The sequence below is a fragment of the Polypterus senegalus genome, chromosome 4 (genome assembly GCF_016835505.1).
Source record: "Polypterus senegalus isolate Bchr_013 chromosome 4, ASM1683550v1, whole genome shotgun sequence".
Taxonomy (NCBI): Eukaryota; Metazoa; Chordata; class Cladistia; order Polypteriformes; family Polypteridae; genus Polypterus; species Polypterus senegalus.
Genome location: NC_053157.1, coordinates 41,859,642 through 41,884,849, shown reverse-complemented (window position 1 = coordinate 41,884,849; position 25,208 = coordinate 41,859,642). Strand labels below are relative to the sequence as shown.

The 25,208-nt window shown below is 37.7% G+C and overlaps 1 protein-coding gene across 1 annotated transcript in view; it reads right to left on the bottom strand.

Annotated features, from left to right (window-relative positions):
- Window positions 1–13,801: 13,801 nt before the first annotated feature.
- LOC120527286 (interleukin-7 receptor subunit alpha-like) overlaps window positions 13,802–25,208 on the bottom strand; it is a 43,178-nt gene continuing 31,771 nt past the window's right edge. The window contains exons 6-8 of the mRNA XM_039750520.1: window positions 22,733–22,835; window positions 15,805–15,880; window positions 13,802–15,479 (exon numbers count right to left, since the gene is read on the bottom strand). Coding sequence (XP_039606454.1) covers window positions 15,060–15,479; window positions 15,805–15,880; window positions 22,733–22,835 — 599 coding nt within the window. The 3' untranslated portion in view covers window positions 13,802–15,059. The remainder of the gene's footprint in view (window positions 15,480–15,804; window positions 15,881–22,732; window positions 22,836–25,208) is intronic.

Here is a 25,208-nt window from a genome sequence, read left to right as displayed (position 1 = left end):
ATTTTTTTTTAATACATTCATAATCAAAAAGCTCATTTAATTCACTTATCAAAATCGAAGGTAAAGTATAAACCAAATATAGCTATGACATTTAACTTATAATATTTATTTTTACACTATAGGTAAAATATTTAATGTTTAATTGATTGTAAAAGAATTTCAACTGGAAGAGACTAATTGGAGATTTGGTCTTTGTATGTCTTGACGCTTTGAACATTTGGACAATCATTGAAAATTGCTGGAATCAATTTGGACACAGCCTGTTTCTCACATGGACAACTTTATGTGACATGTTCAAGGGTAGGAAGTCCTAAGAACTTTGTATATTGGCTAAAGATGAAAAAACTAAATACATATATAACAAGGCACTTAAGTAAACAATATAAGTGCATTAGTGAGTCTTTGTTGTTTGCTAATTTATTTTTATTTTTAAAGTTGTGTTTTTTTTAATTATATTTTTCTCATACAATTAAAAAAAAACACTTTATTTACCTCCCAGGCAACGGCAGGTATTTCAGCTAGTCAATACTAAAATTTCAACTTTGGTACCGATACAAGCTTTTGCACTGCAATACTCACCAAAACAATTCTAAAACATCACTCAGCTTCCAGCTGCTTCATACACCCCACCAAACCCTGCCAACTACATACCGGAACCCCTGCTGTTTCGTCTCCCTCTACACACACGTACCGCCTGGCTACACCTCACTAAGAGGGAACCTGATTGCCACTCTATTCTCTCATTTCCAGCAAGATCTATCCAAGGCTCACTAGCAATCTTGCTCATAGGCCAGTAGACACATAATAAGGTTCTTCTCACAGTGCTGGATGTTCAGCCCGCTCTGTAGTCCATGACTTATTAGAAACTGTGTCTCTTGTAGGCTTCTTACACAGGGAGGTGAAGTTGGCAAGTTGTTATGGCCCCTCTTGGAAATTGACATATGCATATTATATCGAGAAGCTGTGATTGGAGGCTACAAATGTCAATACTGAACTTTGCATAATGCCAATATATTACCCTTTTAAAAATTTGGTAGTTTGGTACTTTTTTTAGTTATGGTGTACTGCGTAATACTACTATGCTTTAACAGTAACAGAAGTCGTTGTAAATCATAATAATCAGTAATTGTTATTATTCTATTACATTTTCAAACTTGCTTGAGCTAATTCAGGCTAGTGAAGTGTTGGAGCCTGCATCCCGGTAAAACAGAAACCATCCCTTCATGGCGTACCAGTCCATTACAGGACCCTCTCATACACATATCTACAGTCACAGACCAGACCTATGGGCCAGTTTAGAGTTGCAAGTCATTGGGGGTATAAAAGCAAAACCACAGTATTGGAAGGAAACCCCACATTGACAATGATTTGTTTGAATCTATGATGGTAGATCTGTGAGCAAGAAGCATTAAATACTGTACCACTCACCTGCCCTGTTATTTGTAACAAAAATACACAGAAGATCATAAAGAGTTAGGGCACCAGATGGCAAATCTCATAGAACTATTGGCAAAATAGCAACCATAGTAATGTCTTTCCAGACACTAGTCCAAGACTGAACTGAAACAAGATGGAAGTGGAGGTTGTTATAAAGCAGGGAAGCAGGATGAGGCAGGCTCAGTTGACATCAGAGGTGTTTGGGTCTTCAGTCTTCTGACTTGTAGATGGAGGAAGAGGAGAGGCATTAAAAAAACAGTGCCAGCCCTTAACTCTGTAGAATTATCCTTTGATGAGCTCTGACGTTGTCTCCCAAAACACGTGTGTGGCAAATTTTGTTATTAAGTTGTGTTTATCCAAAGCAACCTACAAGATCAGCCCTGATTTCCATGCTATAGAAAAAAACTCTGAACACAATGTACAGTAAGTAGTGTTATGTTAAGAGTCGATACTGGGCTCCCAAACCACAATAAAAAATAGTGCCACATTTGTTTGTCACCCCCATTAATATACTATAAAATACAAGAATGTTTGCATAAAACGTCACTAGCAAAACAAACTTAAAGCAAAAAGGCAAAACAATCCATGGACAGAGCTGGTCCTGTCAACATAGCAGAGGCAATGACATCAAAAACAGATGATGAGAACAAATTCCAGACATGAATGTCTGCTGTGTCTGTGGAAGCTGCATTTGCAAATCCAGAAAATACGTGCATTACTGAGCCAGTCTTCTCCCGCCCGCCATGGCAAGGCAGGTGGCTTGAAATGTCTGAAACTGTCTGGATGCCAATGCATATCTGAACTCTTTCATTCCATTGTTACATATAGATTCTGCATTTAATCTGTAAATGTTCATCACGGTGTAAACGAATGGCATGTTGCAAAGATATTGTTTAAGACTAATAATCGGCTGGTTTTTGTTAACATTTCAAAATAGTTTGCCTTGATCCATCTATACTGTATAAAGCAGAGTTCTTAAATTTTCTATTCTGAAGACCCAAATAAGAAAATCAGTAACATACTGAGACCCAAGAAGAAGATTATTACCATATTAACTGTAAAACCATATACAGAGAAATAACAATGGCCATATAATGCAAAAATAATACAAAAAATGACGTTTATTTTCATTCAGCCATATTTCTTACATTAATATTGCTAAAAGAGAAAAGTCTAAAGCAAACATATTGTTAATGAAACAATAATTATCATTCAAAACAGGGAATGGATTAAATACTTAGTGATAAGCTTTAGTAAACCTGAAAGAAATAGTTTATAGTGGGTATACCATGAGAATGTGATGATTCTAGAAAGGACTGCACGAATGGTCACTTAAAGTAGTCAGAAAATGTTCAATAGACGCAGTTAATTCTCCCTGTCAGGAAAAGTGCCTGTGTGTCTGTCCATTTGCTTTATCTCTGTCATTCCAAAAGATGGCACATTACAAACCTTTTTAGTAATAAAATGTATTGCGTTTATCATTCCAACAGATTCTGTATCACAAACATTTAACACTGCTTTTACAAATCCCATACCAAACGGCATACTGTATAACAGAGACATGTGCATTTCAGAATGCACTGCAAACATTAACACTGAGGGCTACATTGATTACTTAGATTTCAAGCCGTCTTAGACGGGTCACACAGCTCTTCTTAAAGAACTTTATTTAAAAAAACATGTTTTCAACTGAGCTCCATGATTAATCATACATTCTTCTAAATAAGTTTGCAAATTGTCCAGGATATCCCTATTTCATTTAAAAACTCAATAAATGGAATAGAAAAGTTGAGTCATACAGCTAAACTATTTGCAAAACTTGTTATGCGCTATTTGTGTTTTATAATGGTGAGAATTAAAATCCTAATAAAGAATTTGGCCAACAGTCCAGTCTGAAATGTTTGATGCTACTGACTGACCTCATACTGAATGCCAAATGCTCTCCCTTCTTTCTCACCCTTTAATATTTTCAGGAGTTCCTACAGTTCTCTGTGGTCCAGCAAACACATCCTTTTCATTACCAGTACAGTAGATGGAAATTTCTTAAATCACTTTAAAATATGATTTGACTAGGAAATGAGGAGGAATGTTTTTTAGCTGAGGCACATTCAATCTAACAGAAAATTTTCTTTGCATCTCAGTTACAGATTTCAATTTAATGTATACCGTAGTGGTGGAAACATGATAAGGTACAGACTGTTTGTCTATGGCCATGTGAAATTTTTCACACAGTACTGCCATCGCTCTAAGTACTATATACCTTCACCCTATAGACCAGTGTTTGCCAACCTCGGTCCTGGAGACCCCCAGTGGCTGTAGGTTTTTGTTCCAACCAGATATCTAATCAGTGACAACCCCTGATAGCACTGATCTCATTTAATTAGCTGGTATTTTTTTTCATTTATTCTACATTCAGAAAAGCTCAGCAGCCTGATTTTTACATGTATAAGACATTTAGAAATATTTCTGCTTTTGCTATAGATTTAAATGCTTAACTTATTATTTTGCCCTTTCTCTGTGCAGTTTTTCCCCTTTGTTGTATCTTATGAATGGCAATTAAAAATGAGCAGAGCAGACACGTTGGCAAACACCACTGAATAATCAAAGGCTGCAAGTACTTTAGCATCAGTCCCACTAATTAGTAAATAATGAATTAAATAAACAATTAGAACACCTAGAAAAGTAGAATGAAAATCAAGATGAAAATATTGTTAAAAAGAAAAAATACATTATTCCAATATAACTGCTTGGTACAGTTTAAAATTGTATATATTTTTATATATATATTTTTTACCAAACTTAGTTTTCTAATTTTTATATTGTTCCCAAAACACAGAACTTGGGAAATAACGCATCACTTAATTAGCCCAAGAGTCCAGTTAAAAACAGAAGCTGGTTGGAACAAAAACCTGCAGCTACAATGTGCCTCCAGGACCGAGGCTGGGAAAAATTGCTATAGACTCACCCTTCACAACACCCTGAAAATTTTCACATCTTTAGGCCACTCCTGTTATTTTCATTTCAAAATTTCATTCTAGTGCTGTGGTCAGTTAAACTCACAGGGTTGTCTGCGTTATTCCCACCTTTCTGCAACAGTTGCCAGATTTGACAGGCACTTTACAGCCCTATCAAAGTGAAAATGCCAACCAATCCTAACAAATCTTGCCCATTATTGGTTAGTCCATTTCAAACAAGCCAAGTGTTACCCAAATACCTTCTCTCACAAACTACAAACATCCTTGAACATCACTTGTCTGACTGGCCAATTATTACTTTATTTGCATGAGTGGGTGGGGCTTGATAGCTACATTTTGAGAATATTTTTCCTGAATGGTTGTGGTCCTCCAGAGATTACAGCCTTCAGAGTGAAGGCTTTATACCAGTTTCTTAAAATAAATACAATGAACAGTTGAAAAAAAATATGACAAAATGCAGAGTCCATTTACTTATGTGTTACAGATTTTTTTCTTTGTAACAGAAAGTTAACAAAGGACTGTGTCAGCATACATCTTCAAAGGAAAGAAACTTTGTTTCCATGCTGAAAATGACAAAGCGTAAGAGACACAGCGTTTCAACTGTGTAACCTTTATTATGTGTTTCACCAAAATGTGTCCTACCTTTTTCCTATTTACCGTTGAAATAAACCTTCATTTCTTTTTCCTTAACAGTTCTCTATGACACTGCTAAACCCAAACAACTCATTTGCAGTCATCATGGTGAAGTATGACACATTTTTGCTCACACAGTAGTACATCTTTTGTTGCTTATAAAAAATGTTGCCAAATGTACTTGGTAGTTTAATGTTTTATTATAAATGTGGCATTCGAAAAAATAAAAGCATTACTTATGAAGTGTGTTGCAGGGTTTAGCCTTTGTATTGTCTCAAAGAACAAAGGAGATCAGTTAGTTCAAATTTTTTAAATTGTTTTAGATCCCATACCTTCCTATGCATTTTTTTTTCTGTTTTAATATATTTTTATATTTTCCCAACATGTATACAAAACATAGTCCGTCAGTAGTAGAATCACCACGAAAATACTGTGCTGCACTCATCCCACCCCTGCATTCCTGTTTTGGACACCCTAATTTGTGTTTGTTTTTTTTAACCTCCTCAGCGTTATACCCGAGCCTCACTCGGGCTGTAAAAGTGCCAACAGTGTTAGTGCCGAGCATCATCCAGGCAACAGTGTCAGAGCGTCTTCTCCTAGCCTCATTATGACCTCTCATAGAGAAAGAAACGCTTCTCAGCAGTGATGATGAAGTGCGTCTGTCTTCTTTGAAATTGAAACAGTCAGTGAATGCGAAAGTGACACTCGCGTGACTCACACGTCATTATTCATCATCATTATTATTATTACTAACTTTGTATTATTGCTCACTTTGCTTGCTAACCCCCGTGCAGGCGCTATGTGTTAGCCACTTTGCGGCTCTGCTGCTCACGTATGGGGAAGTGGCGGTTGTGGATATTCTACAGGATATTGTAAGTTGATGTTTTCATCTTCCGCACAATCACCACCAACTGTTTCGGCATAGTCTACTGATACACATTTAACCAATTTTCCATGTGACTGATCAACAATTTTCGCATAAATTAATTTGACTTCACCATCTCTCGATGCTAGGATTGCCCGTGTACTCATTTCTTCTGTTGATAACCCTTTGGGATGAAATTCTTCAATAAGATTTGGACATAATAAGTCTTCTTTTATTGGGAACTTAAAGTGAGGAAAACGTAAAAATTTATAAGAGCTGAGAGCGCAGGAACTGTGTCTAACAAAAGCATTCACACGAATGAGAGGACCGTAGGCATGGGCCGTTAACCAGAAATGGTTGAGAGGAGGGCGGGACTTGAAACAATCTCTTGGCAACAGTCTCGTCTCGTCTCAAGATTTTCTTTTATAATAGATTTGTATCATTACTGTACTTTCTATATTTCTGACTTTTTACTGTTTTGCATGTTTTAAAAAAAAAAATCTTTCAATGTGGCTGGTGCAGGGACCCCCAGGATGCTAGATGCCTTAGGTGATTGCCTAATTTGCCTAAGCCACAGGCTGGCTATGCTTTGTTATGAGGACAGGTCACTTTAGGCATTCAGTATCCCATACAGTAAAACCTTGGATTGTGAGTAACTTAGTCTGCGAGTGTTTTGCAAGATGAGCTAAATTTTTTAATACATTTTAACTTGATAAACGAGCGAGGTCTTGCAATACGAGTAGTACATCTACGCTTTGTCTGCTGAGCGTCAACTTTATTTAATTACAACTGAGCCGATGGTTCTTCTCTCTCTCTCACTCTCACTCTCCCATGCTCGGTATCAGTCAGCGTACCTCACTCTTATATGTTTACTATAGCATTGTGACCGTGTGTGTGCTGTGACGTGTGAGTCCCTGTCCTGTACCCCAAAACACGAGGTTGAGTCTCAGTACTTTAGCAAAATCAGCTTTTTTCAGCTTGAAACAGGAACAGTACGGTTATTTATTGTAGCGGGATCTGCTGCTCTTCCTATACACAGACACAGCAATCAGGCAGGGTCGGGGGGGCCAGGTTAATGGCCAAGTAATACTGTGCCCTTGCATTTATAATGTTCCTTACATCACCCATCGATGGCAGGCGCTTATAGCACGATCGTGATCTTTTTGGATTTGCTTTTGTGGCGAACTGCTGCAGCGCTGGGAGCCTTGGCAGTTGCTTCGGGATGCTCTTCTGTGTGTCGTCCCGTTGGGTGGAATCCCAAAAGAGTTTAGAAACCTTACAGTGCGTAAAGCATTTTTTTTTTTTGTGTCCAAGTGTATTGACTCTCCAGGCAAAGGCAACTGTCATTGGATAGGTTCTTTGTTAAAGTCGCATAAAAAGAAAAAGATTCCGGCGAGCCGACAGATAGCAGTGATTCCGTTAGGTACAGTGAAAGTCATCCCACGCAATAACCCTCCTCCTCCTCCTCTCCTTTCTCTCGTCTCCCTCACACCATTCATGATTTTTTTCAAAGGTAAAGTGCATTTTAATCTGTTTTATGCATTTTTACTTTATATTTTGTATTAATCATTTTATATGAATATTTATGGGTTGTAGAACGAATCATCTGAGTTTTAATTATTTCTTATGGGGAAATTTGCTTTGATATACGAGTGCTTTGAATTACAAGCACAGTTCCAGAATGAATTATGCTCGCAAACCAAGGCACCACTGTAATTGATGCTTTTCTTCTTCCTATGAGTGGTCTCTGCAAAGCGCTTCACGCTTAGCAGATGTCACCGCTGTTCTTTTTCTTTCTGCCATGTGACTGTTTAGAGCACTTTGTCATAAGAAACACAAGAACCCTGATAAGTTCGCAGAGGCTGCCTTTACCCAAAGTTTTTGCTTCATTGGTATGTATCATGTCATAAGCTTTCAAGTAAGATCAAGATTCTGTCCTAGTGGTTCGCAAGTTACTGTGTGCCAGATGGAATCAACCCATAGCATTTTATATCTATAGAATTGGCACACATTACAAAATGTTTAGTTTTCTTAGTAAAAATACTATCACAGCTCAATATTTTTGCTAGTTTGAATGCAAGAAAAGCAGCCCAATTGATCTTTGTTAGGCTACCGTCTACAATCAGGCAAAAACTAATCACACCAATAGGAGCTACTTGGAATTCATTGACAGGTGATGAAACTATCATGAAAGAGGCATTTTAAAATAAATAGCCCTTTTAACAAATGTACTGGTGAGCATACTATGATCTTTATAACCTTAGGAGCTTAAATGCTGCTCTTAATAAACAGTTTATCAGAGCAGTTAAAATATGAAAAGGTCAGTCACAACTCTAGAGGAGGTGTTTTGGTTTGCCAAACAAGATTGGCACAACGGTAACAGAAATTAACACTAAAACTAAATTATCCTAATCCCGTTTCATAAATAGTACTTGTAAATTTTCTTGTAAAGGTTCTGTGAATGTCATGGAAGCAACTGAAAATGTAATGAATTCAGATCTAAAGTAACTGCCTATTAACAGACTACCAATAAAATGTAAGGTGTAAGCATTTTCTATAAATTTAAAAAATCATAGCCTGTCCTGGAATTGTATAATGGACGTTATGGTTTATGTTACCTGCCCCCCAAAAAAAAGCCTTAAAGCTTACCGAATATGTCAATATTTAAAGTTGAGAAAGTTTTACAGCATTGATCCGCAACTTGAGATTGCATACGCATTGTTCAATAGCGTAGACATTTAATTTTCAACCAAAAAAAATACAAATTTTTTGAGATTCTACCATTTCAGAAGAAGACCAGCTGTGTGTGCTTCCTCAGGGCTTGTCTTCCTCCACAACAACCTTTCACCCCGAGGAGCCTGGTTTCCTCTTGAAAGACAAAATTCACACTAAATTATTTGTGCCACATGCTTGGTATCGTGTCAATTTACTTCTGTATTTATGTGAGAACTCCTTTCATGCAGATCACAAGCAAATAGGAAAAGTATCCTTACCCCGAGAAAAATAGTGCCAGGAATATGAGATTAAATGATTATTTCCAGATACCTCTTGCTGTCACAAACATGCATTGGAAACACAGAAGGCATATTTTCTTATATTGAAACTTTTGCTACTTCAAAGTAGATGTATAATTGGTATGGTTTTAGATTTTTGTTTTCCGGTTGGGCACCGTGCCCCATGACTTCCATTATAAAATGTCAGGACAGGCTATGTGTTTTTTAAAAGTAATAGAAAATGCTTAACTTTAGAACAGTTATGTGTGGTAAATGCATACACTATATACCATGTCTGTGAAGACATAACTTTGACTGGAAAAATACTGAACTTATCCTTTAAGAGCAGAAGATTGTCTGGCACATCTTTGAAGGGTTATGTCTGTGCTGTGAACATTCCTGGCATAATTTGAACAGTTTCTCAAGATGATTAAAAGAAACGACAACTGTCAGCTTTGGTCGTGGTTAGTAGCACTAATCAACCCTCGTAACTTCATCTGTAAGACAATTACTAAAAACCAACAGCACTAATAGTGTCAGCATTTAGCAGAAACTTTTGTAAGTTTAGATTTTTTACAGCAAATTAACTTTCAGAAAATATCTTTGATTCTATTGATTGTAGTCCGATTGGGTGAAATTTTGCTGAGTATGTTATTTCCATGTTAACTGTTCTTACAAGCTGCCAACAGCACAGGTTATTTTGGGATATCCTTGGTTAAAAAAATCAAAATTTGAGAACAAATGTGTAATATGGGGAACTAGAACCTGAGGAAGTTTTCTTAGTTTAAAAATTGTCTAAGAAGTATTGGGGCGGCATGGTGGCACAGTGGTAGCGCCGCTGCCTCACAGTAAGGAGACCCGGGTTTACTTCCCAGGTCCTCCCTGCGTGGAGTTTGCATGTTCTCCCCGTGTCTGCATGACAGGTTAGGTGCATTGGTGATCCTAAATTGTCCCTAGTGCAGGGGTCCTCAATCACGGTCCTGGAGAGCCGCAGTGGCTGCAGGTTTTTGCTCCAACCCTGTTGCTTAATAAAAAGCACTTATTGCTAAAGTAACACTTCTGCTTCACTTTAGTGATTTTGAGCCCTTATTGCTTAATTTTGTCTTAAACAGCTATTTTAATTGCTCCTTATTATCAATAACATGCAAATGACAAGCGAGAGCAGCATTTCTCCATTTAGCTTATTTACATTTACACCTGTGTGTATTTATCTGCACTATTGGGTTTAATTAAATACTTGGAAGAAAAATGAAGAGAAAAAAGTGAAGGCATGATAGAAAGGGAAAGAAAATCTAGGATATGAGAATGACCTGACATAGCAGAGTTAATTTAATTTCATAGCTTGTTAGTGCTTTATTGACAAGAATTGCTTTCTAATTAAGCAACCAGGTCAGAACAAAAACCTGCAGCCACTGCGGCTCTCCAGGACTGGGATTGAGGACCCCTGCCCTAGTGCATGGGTGTCGAACTCCAGGCCTGGAGGGCCGCAGTGGCTACAGGTTTTCATTCTAACCCTTTCCCTAATCAGTGACCAGTTTTCACTGCTAGTTCACATTTTAATAGCCCTTTTTGAAGGACTCAGTCCTCTGAATTGATTCATTTCCTCATTAAAATGCAGCCAAACAGAAATGAGACGTGAAATGAACCAACATATGACCAGCTAAACTGGGGCTTCAAACTCCAACCAGTTTCTTAATGAGAACCCAATTCTTGCTGTTAATTAAACTCGTTATTTAATTCCACGGCTTGTTTTTGCTCTCGTTCTGCCACAGCTGACATTTCCAAAACTGTTGATTTTCTGTTTTTCATAAGAACAACGTCAAGGTGTTTTGGTGAGTTGAGAGATAAACCTTACTGAGACCTTCACCTTTCTTTATTTTCAGATATTGTGTGATGTGGTGCCTTGTTTTATGTCTCATTATTGTTTGGCTGCTAAATAAGGAAAAAGAAACAACTAAAGGGCCTGAGTCAAGTTAATTAAAAGAAGTAATTAGCAGCAAAAACTAGTCACTAATTAAGAAGACGGTTAGAAGGAAAACCTGCAGCCACTGCGGCCCTCCAGGCCTGGAGTTTGATACCCCTGCCCTAGTGTGTGTGTGCCCTGCAGTGGGCTGGCGCTCTGGCCGGGGTTTATTTCCTGCCTTGCACCCTGTGTTAGGATATTGTGGGTTGAATAGTGACTGACTGACTGGCTAAGAAGTATTGCACCTAATTTTATAGAATATTTCTCTGTTGAAAACATACCCTATCAGTAAATAAATGTAACCTCTTAACTTGTGTAACCCCTGATAAGTGTTATTGAGAAAAGTCTTGTGAAACACTTGACTTACTGTCCTATTTTTCGGATATTTATTAACCAAAAAGAAAAAAGTATTTAACCTGTGTTAGTTTTCCACACTGATAATGCTACCATTTTGAATCTTAATGTTTTATTTGCTTAGTTTCAGCTAGCACAAATATTTTTACAATATGAACAACTGGTGAAAAATCATTTATTTTATTTTCCTGGACTAAATATTTGCAAATTGTCATAGATTTATTTAGTAAAATAAAGCATAAACACCTACATTATGCATTGAGTCCCACCTCCACCTCTCTATTCAAATGATGTTTCCTTTATTCCACAATGGAGTTTACAGTAAGCAATACAGTAAAAATATTGTAACATACTTTACAAAATACAAGCATTACCTCATACATGATTATCATAGGATATTAATAAAGTAACAATATAGATAACATTACTGAACTGAAAGAGATATCTTGGATCTATGAATCCACCAAAATCAAACATCTATTGTGAAAAATGAATGGACTCCTTGTCTTAGATTTTATAACTTAAAATGTACTGATTGCCGAGGTCTGCTAGAGTAGCGTCTCTTGAGTTGCTATTGTTTAGAATGTCAGTGGAGTCATGGTGGGTCACGAGTGGGACACAAAGGGTTGCTACTACCAAAGATCTTGGTTGATCCTACTAATCCCCCCACTCTAGCCCCTCCACCCCACTCTGTTGTTTGCACTTGATTCAACCAAGCAGGACCACCCCACCTTGGTTGATTGCTCTTGATTCACCAAGGGGGACCCCCCTCTCTGCTTTGTGAGTCGTGACTCCAGCTTGAGAAACACACTGAGCAGGAAAGACAGGAGTGCCATTTCCTTTCCTTTCCTCTCCGCTTTAATAAAAACACCCATAGTTTAAAAGAACTGGAAAACAGGATATGGAAATTCAGGGTAAGCCATCCTGTCTTTCCCATTCTGTTTGTACCTGAACTGACATATGAAAATTTCATTCATTTAGTTTCTGCTAGAGACGTAAATCACATTCTATAAGGTGTTATACAGTAAAAGATCTCCTTTTGTTAATTGTCATTGTGGCCTACTTTTTCTTCCACACTATTAAGTGTAAGAAGTTAGACTATGCAGCAAAGAATAGACAAGCTGTTTTTATTTTACCTTTATATTGTTGAAAGCAGTCGCACAAATATCTCACACACATGCACATACATTCTCTTTTATCACATTCCATATGTCTATATGAAAACTGCTTGGAAATTCATAGCATCCATGGGATTTACTGTAAGTTCAGCAAATCAGCGTCACACGGCTGAGACAACTGCTCTTGTCATGAGGAAATGTCCTCACTGATGTCCTTTTCCCATGTCCAGCGTCTGTGCTGCATTGCAAGCTCGAGTATTTTATGACAGATTGGTGCGACCAGAATTTTCAGCACTTTGAGGAAATCCAGTGGTACGTTTGCGAAAAAATGATTGCAATGCAGTTATCATTCAATAGTCTAAACTAAAACAAGCTTAATGCTGAGGTATTAAATGGTTTCTTTACAGGACGTGCAATTTGATTTTATTTACTGTAGCAGCAACTAGCAAATGGAGCCCATGAAGTGATGATCTGTGTAAACTTCACTCTGCATGTAAAGATTCAGAGAGTCTGGGTAATGTATATATAGGCACCGCCGGGAGTGGCAGCCTTTCCAGCAGCTTTGTGTTCGACTTTATCTTTCTACCTTTTTCTCTATTTCACAGATCACTCCTATCTTTTTCTTTTATGTGGACTCGTTCCCTGGACACTTTTTACTACTTGTGAATCTCCCCTTGGGATGAATAAAGTATCTATCTATCTATCTATCTATCTATCTATCTATCTATCTATCTATCTATCTATCTATCTATCTATCTATCTATCTATCTATCTATCTATCTATCTATCTATCTATCTATCTATCTATCTATCTATCTATCTAATGCAATTAGAGAAGTTTGCCCTTCATTGCCAGATATTAAAAGTTAAGGTTAATTGCTCCATCTTTCAACATATGTTCTGTGAAACAGGTTTCAGACATCTTTTGGAAGTTAGCCTGAGAAGTCAAGCAAAATGTCACCTTTTATTGACTAACTGAACAGATTACAATATGCAAGCTTTTCAGGAAACTAAGGCCCCTTCTTCAGGTAAGATGTAATCAAGGGGTCTTAGCTTCCTCAAAGGCTTGCATATTGTAATCTGTTCAGTTAGTCAATAAAAGGTGACATTTTGTTTGATTTCTCATTGCATCCGTAATGGCTAACACGGTTCAACACCCTACTACTACAGAAGTAAGCCTGGTAAATAATAAGTGCTTAATTTCTTTTGGCCACTTTGTATGGGCAACACAACATTTCTTGTAGGAAGATACAGCGCAATAGAGAAATTTGAATCTGTTGTCCCTCCACCCATCCATCCATCCCTTTTCCATACTGACTCAGTCGTGGGGTGTTGGCTTGATGGAGGTTCAAGGCTGAAGCTAACTTGGGGAGGCCATTGCATTTCAACAGACACATATACCCAATGCCTTTGTTTGTATTCACTGACTATAAATGAATATTGAATTTCTTACTCTTATGTAGAAAAAAAAAATATATACACCTATTGCAGTATAAATTGTGTAAAAAAATATTCTCACATACATTCTGAAAACACAATTAATCCACTTCAGAGCAGTGGAGGGCTGCAGCCAGTCTTGACAACACTGGGTGCAAAGCAGGAACCAGACCTGAACAGGGCACCAGTGTACCGGGCACCCACACGAAACTAATTTAGCTGACAAGCATGTCTTTGAGAAGTGAAAGGAGAAAACACTGTGCCAACTTGAAGCACCTACTCCATAGCAGAATGACCAAGTGCTGAATTCTGGATCCAGGAAGTAGCAGTCCTAATTGGGATGCCACCAAAAAATGCATTGTTACGTATTTGTTTTATGTTGTGCCTTGCACTGCCCCTGATCTAATTACGTTTGTATTACAAGGTTTTGGGGAGCCAGAGATTATTCTGGCAAATCGGACACAATACATTTAACCTGGGTAACATTCTAGTCCAATGCAGAACACCCTGACACACAGTCAGTTTTAGGTACTAATTAACCTAACGCTGATTTAATTGTCTGCGGTGGGCTGGCGCCCTGCCCGGGATTTGTTTCTTGCCTTATGCCCTGTGTTGGCTGGGATTGGCTCCAGCAGACCCCCGTCACCCTGTAGTTAGGATATAATGGGTTGGATAATGGATGGATGATTTAATTGTATGTGGGAAGAAATTGGATTTCCCAGATAAAAATGAAGCAGTCATAGTGTGAATGTGTAAACTCCGCAGTTACTGTGACAAGGCCAAGAATTCAACCATAGTCTGTGGGGTGGTGACAGAACAGTGCTAACCGCAGCACTCACAAGCACTAATTATAACTTGATGAATCGGAATAGTCGATTTGCTGCAGCTCATTACATTCTTGATTTATGTGTGTTATATGCATTAAAAACAAATAAACAAAAGTAAATATATTAATTTTTTCCTTGATTTGTACCCTCCTAAAGGCAGCAAAGTATATTACTCAGTTGTATGAATCTTTGTACAGTGGTTGTAACACACTAACCTACAAGTAAACAGCATTTTTATTTTAACAGTACCAGCAGCAGTTTAGTGCATTTAGTGTATGCACTGTCACTTGAAATATCCTGAAAATTTCACAAAATTCAGAAAAAAAAAGAGTTTGCTGTGATGAATGACATTGATTGAAAAAAACTGTCCGCCAAGGTCACATTGTCATTTGACAATGCAGTAAGCAGTAAAGTTAGTCAGTGCAGATTGACAGTTTGAATATTTTTCTGAGAATCCTTAGGTGGAGGCACAGCTTATGTCATTATCTTGCGTTTTATAAAAGTTGGACATTGTAACATATGGTTCCTCCTGTTTCTGTGTTTGATGGGTCAAAGAGCAGGGTACTCCATCCGTAGCCTCGTTTGATGAGGCAGTAGGCACTGTTTCCTTCGCGCCTGGTATGCTCGTAAAATGGCGATCGTCGATTAACAACACAGTAGTTTCTTGGTTTTGGGATGCCATTTCATTCTGAGGTATCTCAATATTAGGCAAAGGGTATTTCACAGATAAGTATGCTTGAACCCAATCCATGGATTTGGCAAGACTTCTATCAGCAGGGGGAAGCAGTATTTCGCAGACTACCATCTTTTCCATTCCATCCACATTGTGAATGCTGTGGTCTCCAAAAGTGTCTGGGTTGAAACTTGCACTGTTAGCCTAGATTTGAAGCAAAGTCGAAAATGTCAATCATTTTTTAGTTTAACAGTTCAAAAAATATTCTTTTAGAAACTAATCCCCATCTAACAGCACTTTAGTGGGTTTTAGGAATAACAGCCAGGTGGCATTTCAACCAAACTATTGCTGATCACCCATGACTGCCAGCTTGTCTTGATGGTACTGTATGTGCCATGCATTGAAATATGTTGTTATTGTTCAGTGTTGTTGACTGTAATAAACAAGTTGATGCTTTGTAGATAACAGGCAAACTTAAACAGAAATGTAAATGAATAATATTCCATAGTAAATGTAAAAAATTGCTTACTTTGCTTGGTTTCTTGTACATTTTCTCCAGTGTATATTTAGGATTTGGAATGCTTGGCCAAAGGCAAGATTTAATACTGAAATTTAAAAAAAAAATATATATATATAAGCAGAAAATATGTGTTATGACTTCAGATTTCAGATCATGCTATATACAAGATATAAGCAGAAAATATATGTGTTATGAATTAATATTTCAGATGTTGCAATATAGAAGATATTGCAAACTTTTACCTTTATGAAAATGGCTACGGTTTATCACTAGTAGTATGCAAATGTAAAAGAATTGTACAATGCTGATCTCTGTCCAAGTATAAATGGAAAACATGCAAAAAGAACATAGTTAAGAAACATGAAAATTAGTTGAAATTCAATAATACAGTGCTAGTGAAAAATCAACAACCACAAAGTATAATAATAGTTATAAAGTTGTGCTACTCGAAAATGTTTTTTGAATTGCCAAGAAAGAGTATGTGGAGAAAAGCAGTAATGTGTCCTGCAAGGTTCTTCTTCACACCCTGGCACTATGAAAGTAGATCCAAGGCTCAGCCTCACTTCAGCTACATCCACACTACTACAGTTTAGTTTAAAAATGGACGTTAGTCTCTGCTTTCACCATTCATCCACACTACCCTGCCGTTTTTAAGTCTTGAAACTGGAGACTTTTGAAAACGATCTCCAGATCCATAGACTTCTGAAAACAGTGTTGCAATGTGGATGGGCAAAAATGAAGACTTGCAGATGCAGATCCTAATCATGCTCTGATTTGTTCGTATGTATTGCGTAGCCCTTCCCTTCCCAATCTCATTTTCTGATTGGTCGCCCTTCAAGAAAGAAAATCACATTTCCACATAGCAAACACTGAAGAGCAGCTTTCAGTGTCGCTTGTTGTGTTGCTGCATGCATCTAAATTGCATTTTGTATGGTTTGAATGACGCATGCATGTACAAAAGGCAGATGATTCAGTGGTTGATACAGTTTTGAGATATCCTGGCCGTCGGTGTCATCAACCATTCAAGAAGTTTATGATAATGCGTGCATACCCAGTGTAGGTGAACTTCTAAGTCATTGCGTTTTCACTCTTGTTAGTGTGGATAAAGACACTTTTGCAAGCAACATGAAAGTGCTAGTGTGGACACAGATTGTGTTTCCCCAAAAATAAGACCTATTCCGAAAATAAGCCCTATCATGATTTTCAGGCTGCTCAGTAATATAAGCTGTACCCCAAAAATAAGCCTTAATCAAGATCGTCAGCTGAAAAGTAAGGTGCCTAAGGCCAGGTTTATACTTCATGCGATGCGACAAGTGTGCCCAAAACATCCATTAAATTCTGAGGACACCTTGCCACAATATCTCTGAAAAGGATCTTTAATGATTACATCCATCAATTCGAGGATGAACCCATTCCAGCAGCATCGGCACAAGACAGAAACAAAATCCCTGGACAGGGTATCAGCTCATCGCAAGGTGAACACAAGCACACACCCAAACCTTCATGTCTTTGGATGGAAAAGTGAGCACACTGTGGAAACCCACCAGGAAAACATGCAAACTCCAGGCAGGAATCACAAGGGATGTGACTCCATGTGAGACAGCAGCACTACTGCTCAGCCACCGTGCCACCCCACATGTGTAACTATTAACAGTATTCATTATTTAAACAAAGAACAATTTATCTCTAAAATGTAACATTCATATTTTAATGCATCTCATCATGAAAGTGATATCAAGTATAAATCTAGGAATTCTAAACGTGCAGAGAGCTGGAATATCATACATTTAATGTGTTCTGTGTGGTGATCTATTGCTGCTTGCCGCTGCTGTCAGGTCAGGAGGAAGCCCCAGAAGTGCGTAGCGATTAACAACTGGGTTGGTTTTAAGATGACGTTTACAACGGTCTACTTTAATGATAAAGTACGAGGTTAAAGTGGACATTTTGAGGGTAAAGCCGAAATTTCCACTTTAATCACATAATAGACATTTTCATTATGCCCTTATTTATTTTTCTCTGTGGCTCAAATATACCGCCATACATTCTGATGGTATTGTGAAGGTGCAAAAAAAAAAGACGGCACAGAAGATGGTATGCGAGACTTTTAAAATGTATTGTGTTATTACTTTCAGGAATATTTGATGCTTGAATATAAAAGCAACATGAATACATTTGAATGTCCATTTTGCATGCTCACTGATCCTGGAGGATTCTAAAAGCAGCTGGAGTAGCAAGAAATTCAGGCTGGAATTCAGGGTTTGAATGTGGAGAGTTATTACGATATTCCAGAAGAAGATGACATGACTGTATTTAGATAAATGTATATTGTTGTACATGAATAAATATAAGGTAGCCCCTGAAAATAAGCCCTAGTGCATCTTTTGCAGCAAAAATGAATATAAGACCCGGTCTTATTTTGGGGGAAACACGGTAATCAAAATGTAGTAGTGCGGGCATAGGCTTAATCTGAGGAGCACATAAATAAAGCAATAAAAAATAAATAAAGCAAGCAAAAAATGGAAGGAGAGGAGAAATAAAATTCAATGCAAGCAAAAGATAAGCAGGGGAAACAAATAAGAAAAAGTGAACCAACAGGAAAGTCACAAAGATGGTGTCAGACAACACTCCTTTCACTGCTCTGCTCCTTTTACACACTGAATTTTGCAACATCACATGCAGCCTATAAACACAATAACCATACTGTACATGCAAACTTTGTAAATGTCATAATCCCTATAATCAATGTGGTAGCCCTACAGCATATACAGAAGATGGGCGGCAGTGTACTGTGAGAAATAAAATAATGAAGGCACATAGCCAACGCTGGAAAGCCATGAAATCTGACAGTTGCATGAAGAGAAACAAGAAGGACAGCACCTGGTCAATCAAAACTGGCATGGTGTCAAGGTACAGTAGGCTAAAATTTGAGAGTCCACTTGCAAAATCTTTCTTGGAAAGGCTTGAAGTCATGTAGTGCTTATGATTATTCTCCACCCTGGATATTATTCATCCTTTGCTTCATTAGTGTATTATCTGCTTCATCCAAATGAAGGTTGCAGTAGATATAGCCTACTGTAAGCAGGAACCAACCATGGATGGTTATGCTTACTCTCATTGACCACTCAACACAGACAATAACGCTTTGAAATTTGCATGGAGTGGATGGAATATGGGACACCACTGTGCCACTCGCTTCCTTCTACAACCCTAAATCAGAAAAAGTTGGGACGGTGCGGAAAATGCAAAAACAAAGAATCACAATGATTCTTATATTAATTTAAAATTTATTTCATTGCCAACAATATGAACCCTAGATACTCAGTATATACCCAAGATAAGTTGACCAGACAAAACATGAAATATCTTGGATTCATACTGTCTACAATAAAATTAAAGTCAAAGAAAATTTAAGAATCATTGCCTTTTTTATTTTTTATTTTCTTTTTCCATACCGCACCAATTTTTTCTGATTTGCAGTTGTATAATGTGCTGCCTTATTCAGTAGTTAAGTATACTAAGATCCTTTATTGCCTTTATAGCACTCACACCGGTTTTCATGAAGTGCTTCAAGAGGCTAGTCTTGGGCCATCTGAAAGCTGGACTTCCCATATCACATGACCTTCTCCAGTTTGCCTATTGCCTGAACTGTTCCACTGGGGATGCCATATCAACAAATCTTCATCTGTTCCTTTCTCATCGGGACAAAAGAGACACTTAGGCCTGAATGCTGTTTGTTGACTTCAGTTCACCATTCAACACCATCATCCCTCAGGAGGTCACAGGGAAGCTGAGTCTGCAAGGCTACAACATTCCCCTATGCAACAGGATCCTGGACTTCCTGACAAAGATATCCCAGATATTCTGCATGGGAAACGTCATCTCCAATACCATTACGCTGACAACTGGCACCCCCTCCAGGGCTGTTTACTCAGCCCACTTCTGTTCTCCCTGCTGACCCATGACTGTATGGCTTTGTACAGCTCTAACACCATCATAAAGTTTACTGACAACATAACGGTCATGAATCTCATCAGCAAATTGTGTAAGTCAGCTTACAGAATAGAGATACAATGATTAGTGGACTAGTGCAAGTGCAACAGTCGCTTGTTAACTCCAGGAAGGCCCATGCTTTCCAAATCCCAGTGGAAAGGCTCTGCAGTGGAATCTGGATAATGGCACTACATTCCTTGAGGTGCACCTGGCAGCTGAGCTTACTTGGTCAATTAACTCTATATACATAGCCAAGACGTTGCAACAGCGGCTTCATTTCCTTTGATGGCTGAGAAAGGCAAGTATACCCACCCCCATTCTCACCACATTCTTCAGGGGTGCCATCGATAGTGTTCTGACCAACTGAATTACCATCTGGTTTGAGAACTACAGTGTCTCAGATTGCATGGTCCTACAGCATGTAGTGCATATGGCAGAAATGATCACTGGGGCCTCTCTACTCTCCATTGAAGATATCTTTATCAATCGTTGCAACCATAAAGCCTACAGCATTATTGGAGGACTATTCCCACCCTTCCCATGGTCTCATTTAGCAGTAGGTTCTGTAGTATCTGAACCCGTTCTCCCAGGTTCTGCAATAATTTCTAGCTCTTGGCTGTCCAGAGTTTGAACTCTGTGCTACCCTCCTGCTTGCTACTAGCAGCATTTGCTACTACTGTTATGTTTTTATTATTAGTCATTGTTATTTTTTACTATCTATTTCAACTTATTATTACATATTCATTTACCTATTATGTATTTATCTGTTTGTAGTACAGTATAATATAGTACAGTGTGTTACTTGCCTTGCACTTGTCCTGAATTTATGTGTATGTTGCACTATGGCTGTGTGGTTGTTATTTTAAACCACTGTATGCTACAACACTGAGTTTGGATGGTATGACAATAAAGTCACATGTGGGTCAGTATCAGGGTTGCCAGGTTGTTAAAAAATTTATAGCCCAATGACAGCTTAAAAATAAAGAATTTGCACCCAAAAAAAATCACAGTACCTGAGGTAGACAAAATGACACACTGGAAAGCAGGGGGTAGAGTCAGAGTGATAGGATAAAGTACATACTACGAGGGACGTTGAAAAAGCTTCTGCACTCTCGTATTTTTGCTGGAAATGGTTAAGGCGGGAGGGGTAGTAATTGAGCATTAAAAAGTTGGTATGACGCTGGGAAAATTGCATCACAAAGGAAGGGGACTACAAAGTGATTTGTTTTTGAAATTCTTAATAAATCTCTCTATTATAAAAGAAAATCTTGAGACGAGACCAGACTATTGCCAATAGAGTTTTTTCAAGTTGATAGAGTGGGTCCCACCCTCCTCTCAACCATTTCCAGTTAATGGCCCACGCCTATGGTCCTCTCACCTCTCATTTGTGTGAATGCCTTTGTCAGACAAAGTTCCTGCACTCTCTGCTCTTGTAAATTTTTATGTTTTCCTCACTTTAAGTTCCCAATAAAAGAAGATGTATTATGTCCAAATTTTATTGAAGAATTTCATCCCAAAGGGTTATCAACAGAAGAAATGAGTACATGGGCAATCCTAGCACCGAGAAACGATGAAGTCAAACAAATCACGTGAAAATTGTCGAATCAGTTACACGGCAGATCGGTTAAATGCATATCAATAGGCAAAGCTGAAACAGTTGGTTGTGATGGTGCAGAAGATGAAAACATCAACTTACAATATCCCATAGAACATTTACAACCGTTAACACTGTCCGGTCTTCCACCAGACGAATTACAGTTGAAATAAGGATGTATCATAATGTTTTTATGTAATTTATGTCTGAGTGATGGGCTATGCAATAGGACAAGATTAGTTGTATTCAAAATTGGTCGAACAATTCTGACATGTACAATTTTAACAGGCGACAAGAAAGGTAATGTAGGACATCTTCCATGGATGACATTAGACACCAAATGAGATCTTGATATGCAATTTGCATTAAAATGTTTACAGTTTCCCGTTAGAATAACTTTTGCTATGACAATTAACAAATCACAGGGACAAACATTCGAAAAAGTCGGTTTATTTATTAGAAAAAAAGAAACAATATTCACTCATGGGCAGTTATATGTTGCATTGTCACGATGTAAGTCCAAACATGGAATCAAAATTCAATGCGATTTTGATGAAAAGTTAATTCCAAATATTGTTTTTACTAAATTTTTACAGTAAAAGTGTAAGTTTAAAAAGTATTTGCCTGTCAATTTCAAAGCCAAACAGAACTAAAACGTATAATGCAATGTATACCTCTAACGCAACATGAAACATAATTTTCTTTCAATTTGTTCGTTTTACTATTTTTTACTATGGTTAATTACTTGCTGTGATGTAAAATAGTTAATTCTATTATGCATATTTAACAATTACCATGAAAATAACAATCTGTTTAAATTGTACATCCGCTTCCCAATACGCGAGCAGCAGATCCACAAAGTGGCTAGCGTGTAGTGCCCGCCCAGGGGTTGGCGAGCTAAATGAGCTGGGGGCAGAGCCCCCTAGTAGAGTTAAAAAAAGTGTGGGAACTTTTTGAATGTCCCTCGTATAAAAGCTGGGTTTGGGGGGGTGTCCCCCCTCAGAGATATTTTAGAGTGACAGAATGGGTTTATAAATATAAACAACATATACAAGTGCAAGTAGCAGCAGGAGGGGTACCAGAGGGATGACAAGATATAGTAAAAGTGCAATGGAGTGTGGTTTTAAAGATAGCCCAAAACATCATGTTGTTTATAAAAAATATAGCACAAAAAACTGGAAGCTGTGAAAAGCCTTTTTTTTTGTATGGATGACGATTAAAAATTAGCCAGTTGGACGAGAAAACCACGAACCTGACAGCACTGGTCAATATGAAAGCTAAATTGTAAAATTTGTCTAAGCTCGTGAGGCGTGAAAGCAGGAAAGTACAACAAGAACAGGATAACAGACTTACTACTTTTGGTTGTATAATGCAGCAAAGATGGTGCAGGTTAGCAGACATATTCCAAGAGAGATCGAGAGATACATTATCAGGTCTGACATACTTAGATTGGTTTCTGTAAAAGAAAATGAGAAAATAAGGATAATTTTAAAATTATTTTAAACCAAACAACATTTACAGTTTTTGGGTTAAAAAATTAAAGTGAGCGCACATTTATATAAGTTTGACAGGAGGACATGGCAGTACTTGAAATGGTGATAGTAACACTTTAAGGTGACTTTAGAGCTGCTGCACAAGGAGTGAGAAGCAAGTGGAGGTCAGGTGCCATCAGGTCAGGAGCCAACAAATGAAAAAGGAGAATGTGAGCATGGGGAAGTAAACTGGAACAAATTAAATCCTGACCTATGAAACCAGGACAGAAATACAGACGAAAGTTGTGCTGAAGTCAGAATCTGAAACAAGCAGGAGTAGAAGCTGACTTGTGAAGCAGAAAATAAAGTCAGAAACAAAGCAAAGGCCAATAAAATAGGAAAAATGGACCACACTAGAGACTCGTCTAATTCTATGTGACTTTGGCAGGGGGCTTTTACCTCTGTTTCCTTTTCCTTAATAAGCAGCTGTTAACAAATAAGATTCAAATGTTACAAGCAGCTAAGAGCTTACAAGAGCTTTATAAAAAGAAGCTGTTTTAACAATACAGAATATTTTATTTTTTTATTTTGTTGTTTTAATCAAGAGGGTAAAATACACTTTAAAATGAAATTCTGACTTGGCAGAAGTGTGGGATTTCATTAAAAAAGTTACAGGGATTAACGTGAAAAGAACTAAACCTGCTAAGAATGTCAACCTGTAGCCCGTGTTGCTTTTCCTACTCCTCTCTTGGAAGTTCCTTTGTCATATCCGTCCATTTATTTCCTGTTTACAAAAAGTTGCATAGAGCCAAAGCCTTACCTGGGTGCAGTGGACTCAGAACGAAGACGAGCTCATTGCAAGGTGCAACTCACTGACTCCAGCACAACTCAGAGTTACGGTCTAAAAATGGTGGGTGCATCGCATAAGGTTACTAAAATATCCAAATTGGATAATTTAAATTATAATGCATAAAAATTAATTAATATTTTACCTTTTTGGTGTAGGATATGTTTCTATTTCTTTTATGCATGTATTAGTGCAGTTTTATGGGAAAGATGAAATGTGTGCATTTGCTGCAATGCTGACTGAATGTTGTAACGAAATGGAAATATAAACTACAAAGTACATCATCAGGAAAATGTTGGTAATCTTTGTACAGCAAACCAGGTCTACCTTCTCAGCTCAGATCAGTATGTGTTAGGGACCTCTGCCTTGCACGATTCAGACATAAAATCCTCCAGCTGGAGGAATTTAGTCTTTTCTGCACATATTTTGTGGACCTTCATGAAACTGTTTGGCAAAGATTCAATTCTAAGCCTTTTGTAAATAATCTATCTGATTTATGGGCACCAGGACACATACTATGGATGGATGGAATCCGATGGATTCCGATGAATTCTTCAATTTTAATGTGTATGTGTATTGGTTCTTTTCCTATTAAATATTAAAATATAACTAGAGAAGCAAATCTGACAAAACAAACAGATTAAAACGAGTAGTTCAGTCTTGGGAGTCAAGCTGGACTCACTGGAGGAAGTGGTAGAAGAGGTGCCACTCATGAAGCTGCTTACTATCCTAGAAAATGACACTCACCCTCTGTATGAGGTTGTGGTTAAACAGAGGAGTCAATCTGGCAACAGACTGAGACAACTGTGTCGGTCCAAGGAGTGCTATGTCAAGACATTTCTACCATTAGCCACGAGGCTTTATAATGAGCTCCCTGTCAGCTGAAGTGGTTTTGTTACCTTGTGTGCTGAATGGTACTGAGCTGGTCTAACAGACATCTTAAATGTCAATCATGGTATGTGGGTGATGCTGTGCTAATGACTGCATCCTGTACTGCAAAATTATAATTTATAAGAATTTGTAATTATAATCACTTTGCATTTAGCAAATTCTTACACTTTGATAATATACTTATTGATAATTCATGTTATATGTGTATTTGATTTGTACCCTGTTAGCATACTTAAGATTATTCTAATTCTTATTATATGTATACAGTATTTGAGCCATTATTTGTCTGTTGCTGTAACACTATATTTTCCATCAGGATTAATAAAGTATCTATCTATCTATCTATCTATCTATCTATCTATCTATCTATCTATCTATCTGGATGCTCTCAATAATTATTGCCAGCCCTAGACCTTGAACTTTACCTTTTGTGACGTGTTTAAAACGGTCAGGGTAAACACTTCCCAATTACCACAGCATAATTCTCATGCTGTTCAGACACCAATTAATTGAACATCAACATATTTATGATGTTGGTGGAAAACAGAATACCCTGGGAAAACACAGAAGGAAAAAAATTTTCAGATAGAAAGAAACTTGGTCGATGATCGCAGGGACC